Here is a 7,719-nt window from a genome sequence, read left to right on the forward strand (position 1 = left end):
TTATTGTTGTGGTTTATGGATCCGCGCGCTTTATTAGGAGGACAATCTTTTCTACGCTGATTGTACGATACCAGGAACATGAAAAAAAAATGTTAAAAACATTCTATCTATACAAATTTCGAAGTTATGAGAGTTTAAATTTTGCACTTTGACTTTATTTATTTTTCCTAAAAAAATAATTTTCCAAGATTTTTTGCTATAGGCTATTAAAAGAGGAAACAAGGAAGCTGTATCCTAAATTGTAACTCTGTTCAATGTTATTTGTAGCCATTATTGGCTAAATTTTCATATCATTAAATAGACAAAAAATGTCAAATGTCAAAAATTTTTAACGGATAGGATTTTTTAAACAATTTTTCTTACTTGAAATTTTTCTCTGGGGCGCGAGTTTTGACACACCCTGTATACTAAGGAAGGTGTTCTAGGTATTTGTGTTAACTGATCAGAGAAAACTTTTATTTGAATAAAGTAAATAAATGTACTCATAAATAATATTAACATTTTCATATATTTGTTAAAATGTTATTATTACAATTTTATAATATTATCAATCATTTCTATGTAAACATCAATGTAATAATGGTTATTTTACAAGGTAGATGAATCAATAAACACACCATAATTAAGTAGATTATTACTTATTGATAATAAACTTTTGATAACCAAGACAAGTAAAACACCTGCCATTTTAATTATTGTTTCATTTAATATCGATCATAACTATTACAACTTATTGTTAATTTTTCCCCACAAAATAATTATCTGTAACGCTATTTTAATGTTTTAAACAGAATTCTTGAATTTTCTCTGAGTTTTATCTACAATAAATAAATAAGCAGTTTATATACAAAATTATGTACAAAATTGGCGCTAAGAATCTATCACAAACTAACTAAACCTGCAACTATTATAGTAAATAAATTTCATACAAAAATAACTCTCCCTATAATAATAATAATAATAAAAAACGAAATAATTATATTCTTTGAAATAATAGCTAAATCAAAAACTTGGTACAACTTGGTCATACAAATATTCAGTCTATTTCCCCCACATTTTAAGCGCCAATAATGTCCTAAGTTCCTAACAATTATCACTACACATCATCCACTACATATTTACAACCCCTCGTCTATGACTTTGCATGTAGTTTTTGCGGTGAAGAACTCGGCACTAAAATTTCTTGAGTCCGTAACCTCAAAGCTTCGAGTGCCGAGGGCGATAACTGCGACGGACTAGGAGTTTCCGGACTAGAACTCCGAGACCTCTCGTCCGGAATCCCACTATTCAAGAGATTCAGTTGGGGGACTCCCCCGGCGAGCACGTATTGCGACAGGAAAGCGTGGAACGTGGGTACGTTCATGGGCGTCTTTGGCGGCCAAGGCAGACCCATGGCGGGACTGAACATGGGCGGGAAGGGCAAACTGGGCCAAAAAGAGTCGGTGGGGCCCATGGGGGGCATTGTCATGTGCCCGTGAAGCGAAAACTCGGGCAAACCGGGTTGTTCGCCAGGGTGCATAAACGGGACGGCTTCTCGGCCTAAGGCTTTTTCACGCTTTCTCCATTTGGCGCGACGGTTTTGAAACCACACCTGGAAAGGAATACCTGGTTTCAGCAATTGTGACCAATTTTATTTTCATAACTCATATTTTTAAAGTAAAAACTAAATTTTACCCAATACCCAATATTGTTTAACAATTTATCATTTAACTCATTTTTGTACTCGTTTTTGTACCACATAATCCAGAGAAATTGATATCCATCTTAATCACAACCTGAAGAACAAATAAATCTAATCATAACTTAAATCGAGCTCAACAATAACTGATTTCATAATAATTTATCCTACTTAATTCACTTTTACAAAACAAATATTTTATCTAAATAATATAACAAAAAATCAGAAAATGATTTAAACTTACATAACAAAGATGAAAACGAAAAGAAAAACGTAAAATCCCTTTTTTCACATAGTAGTAATGTAGAGAAAAAGTAAGATAGCAAAAACATGGAAAAAATGTTAAAAAAAATCTTTATAAAAATTTCAAAGTTATGAGAGTTTAAATTTTGCACATTAAAGGTAAACAAACATGCTATTTGGCCTATGCATTGACTTAACTAAAAAAAAAATCTACAACAAAATTTTTTTTTCTGGCGCTATTGCTTAAAATTGCGTGATAACCGTAGCACAAAAAAAAGATATTTGCCAAAAAATCTCAAAACTAGAAATTTAAAGCTTTAAAATGTTTTCTTTTAAATCTAGATATGACCATTTTCCGATGAGTTACAGCCTTTCAAAAAGTATTTTATTTCTTTCTATAAAGGTATAAGTACATAATTTCATTTTATTTTATTTAATTTTTTTTATTATTTTATTACAGAATTAAGTTTCAGACATTTTTTTACTTAAATCACATCAACAATTTGTGTTTTAATACAAAAATAACGTACATACAGGGTGCGCCAGAACTCGCGCCCTAGAGAAAAATGTAAAGTAAGACACTCTGAACATGGAAAAAATGTTAAAAAAATCTATCTATACAAATTTCAAAGTTATGTGAGTTCAAATTTTGCACTTTGACTTTATTTTTGTTGAAAAAATAATTTTCCAAGTTTTTTGCTACAGGCTATCAGAAGAGGATACAAGGAAGTTGTATTCTAAATTGTAACTCTGTTTAATGTTATTTGTGGCTTTTATTAGCAAAATTTTTGTACTTTTGCTAAATAATTATAAATTAACATACACAAGATCATCAGTTTTATTAAGTAGAATAAAAAATGTTAAATCTCAAAAAAATAAATGTCAAAATTTTTTGACAGATACAATTTTTTCATTTTTTTGGTAGCTTATCATACTTAAAATTTTTCTCTGGGGCGCGAGTTCTGGCGCACCCTATTCCTAACTTTTTGAGAGTAGAAGAATGACATTGCATCTCTTGGTCGTTAAAAACGTATTTTGTTTGCATAGATACCAACTAGGTAAATAATGCATCAACAAAAAAAACAACTATTTTATTATTTAAACAAAATGTAATTGAAAATTAAATAGCATACAAACCTCTGCAGAAATTCATTACGCCTTGAGGCTGTGCCTTTCAGTCATATCAGAATAATGACATATTACCCTTCTCGTTTATAGAATACTATTTCTACGAAAAGATTTTTAAATAATAATAAACGTGTTTTTACAACCAAACATAACATTCTGTAGCTAAAAGTAAATTTTCTAATAATGAATGATTTTACAATTTATTTGAAAACATGCACGCTATCAAAATTTCGGAAATTATACTTACATGTTACAAAGATGTGAAATAAAAGAACAAAAAAACTTATCTGTCATCAGTATTTTTAAAATATTTATGTAGAAAAAAAATTTGCCTTAGAAGTTTTTCATGATGTTCTTGATATTTATTACTTATGTATTACTAATTTATTACTACCCGCTATAGCCAACAAAAAAGTTTAAAAATAATTGATTTTTAATTTCAATTTTTTTTGCACCTACTATAAAAATAAAAGTGTAAAATATTATTGATTATATATTTCAGAAAAAAGCATCACAAGTTCTTGGTAATTTTAGTTTAAATTTTGTAAAAATAGAAGATCGGTACACAAAAACATTTAAAACTCTTGAAAAATAAAATTATAAATGTATACTTTTTAATTTGAACTTGAAAACATGCACGCTATCACAATTTCGGAATTATACTTACGTGTCACAAAGATGTGAAATAAAAGAACAAAAAAACTTATCTGTCATCAGTATATTCCAAAATATGTAGAAAAAAAAATTGCCTTCATGATGTTTTTGATATTTATTGCAAATTTAATATTACTAATTTATTACTACCCGCTATGGCAAACAAGAAAGTTTAAAAATAATTGAATTTAGTTTCAAGTTTTTTTTGCACATACTATAAAAATAAAAAGTGTAAAATATTGTTAATTTTAGTTTAAATTTTGTAAAAATAGAAGATCGGTACACAAAAACATTTGAAACTCTTGAAAAAATGTATTCTTTTTAATTTGAACTTAAAAAACTTAAAACGAAAAAAAGACGCTATTTTTTAATAAAAAAAATATAAACCATATTATTACTTACAATTAACTTGTAATTAAACAAGAGTGAAGAGATAAGCCGTATTATATTATACAAAGTGTAAATAAAAAATTTTCCATGTAAAATAAAAAATGCCGCTTTACGAAAATAGGGCTACCTACTTGTTTTAACTCAAAATTAAAAAATCGCCATTTACTAAGCGTCCACTTCGAAAATAGACTCGTTTTCTTCCAAAGTATACATTATTATCAATTATTATTGGAAATTTGTTGAAACAATATAAGTTTAATTAACAACAATTTATTATTAATTAATAAGTGACACTAATGACAGAACTAGAGCTTTCAAAAAAAGTAGAGCGGCACAAATAAAGTTACATGCAAAAAAATTCCAAAGCTGGTTTGATGAAAATCATTTATAACCATTTATAACGTCTGGCTTTGCTTATATCATCTTTTTGAAATAATTCTGTTAATGATTGATTTACTGACAGCATCGACATAATCTACGATAATTATTTTAAAATCCATGACCACCCTTGACCAAGATTATTTTTGATCTCACGGTATTATGTATTCAATATTTAATTAAACCAATAACAAAGAAATTACACCAATAATAATTACTGCCATAATTATCTTAGGCTTATCCTCAAATTATTTTTATTAAGAGTAACTTCCATATTTTACACTGCATCAAAAAATACAAAACAAAAATTCATATTTTGAGTTTCATGAATTAAATCTTTTTTTTTATTTAACAGATTTTCACAAAAAAAAGTTCATATTTTAAGCTTCATGAATTAAATCATTTTTATTTAACAGATTTTGCAATTCCGTAATATCCTTTATGAGAGTAAAAAATAGAAAATAAAAAAATCAATAATTAATTAAGAGTAAAAATTAACTGAATTCCTTGCCTGAAATCATAACTTTTTTAGTGTTTGAATGTTTTTCCGCCACTCTTCCACCACACTCTGTTAAGCACAAAAAATATAAAAAAATGATTTTTGGAATAACGGATAAGCAATAAGTTTAAATTGTCCGAATCTTTTAAAATTGGATGAGTTTCGTTGCAAATCTAGGTTACTTTGAGTTTTATGAATTAAATCAATTTTTTTTATTCAACAGATTTTGCATTTTAATTAAGAGTAACTTCACAAACAAAAGTTCATATTTTAAGCTTTATGAATTAAATCATTTTTTCATTTAACAGATTTTGCAATTCCGTAATATTTTTATGAGAGTAAAAAATAGAAAACTAAAAAAATTAAGAGTAAAAATTTTTGCCTAAAATCATCATTTTTTTAGTGTTAATGTTTTTCCACTACTGTTTCTGTCAAGCACAAAAAATATAAAAAAATGATTTTTGGAATAATGGATGAGCAATAAGTTTAAATTGTCCGAATCTGTTAAAATTGGTTGAGTTTCGTTGCAAATCTGCGTTATTTTGAGTTTTATGAATTAAATCAATTTTTTTTATTTAACAGATTTCGCAACTTTATTAAGAGTAACTTCACAAACAAAAGTTCATATTTTAAGCTTCATGAATTAAATAATTTTGTTATTTAACAGATTTTGCAATTCCATAATATCCTTTATGAGAGTAAAAAATAGAAAATCAAAAATCAAGCACAAAAAATAATTTTTGGAATAGTGAATGAGCAATAAGTTTAAATTGTCCGAATCTGTTAAAATTCGTCGAGTTTCGTTGCAAATCTGCGTTAGATGGTTCTGGATAAAATCGTTAATGCCAGGATAATGGCCATCATGAATTGCATCTTAATTGGTAACAATTTGGATAATTAATCTAGCTTGTAACAGCGTAAGTAGCGTCGCAATTGGGCATTGTTCGCCACAATAGAGGTAATCGGAACCGGTTCCGGACCCCAGAATTCTCTCTGATGTCTCATTTAAAGTGCCTCCTCGCTTCATAGATAAAATGATGGAAAGCTGTGCCTCTTCTAATTGCCCTTTTAGCCATGCTTTAAGCTTCGCCACATCAATTTCTTTCTACATGCTCGAATTGCTTTTTTCCATGCTTATTTGACGCGAAACTCCGAAACAATAAAACGTAATTTGATAATTGGACCATTAAAACTCAAGACTGACGGTGTAATAGCGCAGTAATTTTTTAATTTCGTTATTAAGTTGTTGAGATTTTTGTTTCCATTGTATAATATTCTGAGCGAAAATGAAATGTTTCCCTAATTAATAGATAAAATTAGTTGATTGCTTAATGAATAAATAATGTTTATAGATTGCCTGACAATATTATAATTGATACGGAGTAAATTAACTAGGACATTATTTAATTAACTTGTTTTTATAAAAAACTTCCATGAGTTATTAGAAATTTGTTTGTCGTCAGTGGAAATTTCAATAATTAACTCACCTGAACTCTCGCTTCGCTCAAATCAAGCCTCATTGCCAATTCTTCTCGGGTAAAAACATCAGGGTATTGAGTTTTTTCAAAAGCTCGCTCCAATTGGTGCAATTGATAAGTGGTAAAAGTCGTTCGTGATCTTCGAATTTTTCTCGGTCTTGTATCATTCAAATCTTCGATGCTTTCTTCAACCATTTCGCTATCACTGACTGAATCAACTTTAGAATCCGATTCGCCTGAAACAAATAATTTTAAATAGAGAACAAAAACAACACAGATTTTCTTTGATCATCTCTTGAATTTACATATGATGCGGTCAAAACGTTGTATTGCAATAAGATTAGCTAGTAATTTGTAACATGTTTAACCAACGAATGATTCTCTTTTGTGAGGTGTGTTCGAGGACTAACTTTAGTTCCGTGCCTGAAATTGGTATTCATAGTGGTGCCTTGTGTGTTTAAAAGCTTTGACATGTCCAGCCCGCGTATAGATTTATTTATGCAAATTGAATACTAATCCACTATGAACTTTGACATGTATTACAACGTTATTAATTTAGCATTCTGAAATTTACTAGCTACGAACCGCTAAGAAGATTACAAACGGGTATAACATATCATTGTTCGAGCTTTTTTAACACGGGACTTAGTCAAACATTTTAGAAAGGATCAGCTTTATTTGCGATGAGGGCTATTTAAATGCACAGGTAACTCAAGTTTCCCCTATTATCCCACTCGATTACAACTTTATTTCGCCAATCGTGATTCACCCCTATTTTAATTTTGCTCCGTTTAGCCCTCATTAAAATCTATACTGATGCTATCATGTGAAAAAGCCGGATTGAAAATTAATTGTTGAAGTTTACGCCACGATTAGGGAACTAATCAGAAAATTTATAGCAAGTCTGAATATGTTTTCATTCTTCCAAAATGCAGGTAAGAACCCAAACTATTTGCTTAGCTAACAACCCGGAAAATTTACTCAAGTCAGATCCGGTCACTTGTTTTTGTATTAGTAACTCAAACTTTGCTGTTACTTAGTCAAGATTAACTTTCCTAACTTATTACAAACTAAATTTTACCTAAATGCAAACACAAACCAAATTTTAAATCAATCTTCATTTGATGTATTTTTATAACGACAATTAAAATGTTTCAAATTGTTGCATCTTGTTAAAAAAAAAGTTGACAAAAAGTATTGATAGCTAATATTTTGATTGATTGTTAACAAAATTTTGTAAATGGCATTTTATATATTCTTTGTAGAATAAA

General features: G+C 28.7%; 1 protein-coding gene across 1 annotated transcript in view; it reads right to left on the reverse strand.

Annotated features, from left to right (window-relative positions):
- Positions 1–678: 678 nt before the first annotated feature.
- The window catches only part of LOC123011106 (aristaless-related homeobox protein-like), a 9,087-nt gene continuing 2,046 nt past the window's right edge, over positions 679–7,719 (reverse strand). Inside the window, exons 2-3 of the mRNA XM_044408397.1 lie at positions 6,458–6,684; positions 679–1,591 (exon numbers count right to left, since the gene is read on the reverse strand). Of these exons, the coding sequence (XP_044264332.1) occupies positions 1,133–1,591; positions 6,458–6,684 (686 nt within the window). The 3' untranslated portion in view covers positions 679–1,132. The remainder of the gene's footprint in view (positions 1,592–6,457; positions 6,685–7,719) is intronic.

Source organism: Tribolium madens, unplaced genomic scaffold (assembly GCF_015345945.1).
Source record: "Tribolium madens isolate multiple individuals breed KSU strain unplaced genomic scaffold, Tmad_KSU_1.1 Scaffold_91;HRSCAF=231;Tcas5.2_LG7, whole genome shotgun sequence".
Taxonomy (NCBI): Eukaryota; Metazoa; Arthropoda; class Insecta; order Coleoptera; family Tenebrionidae; genus Tribolium; species Tribolium madens.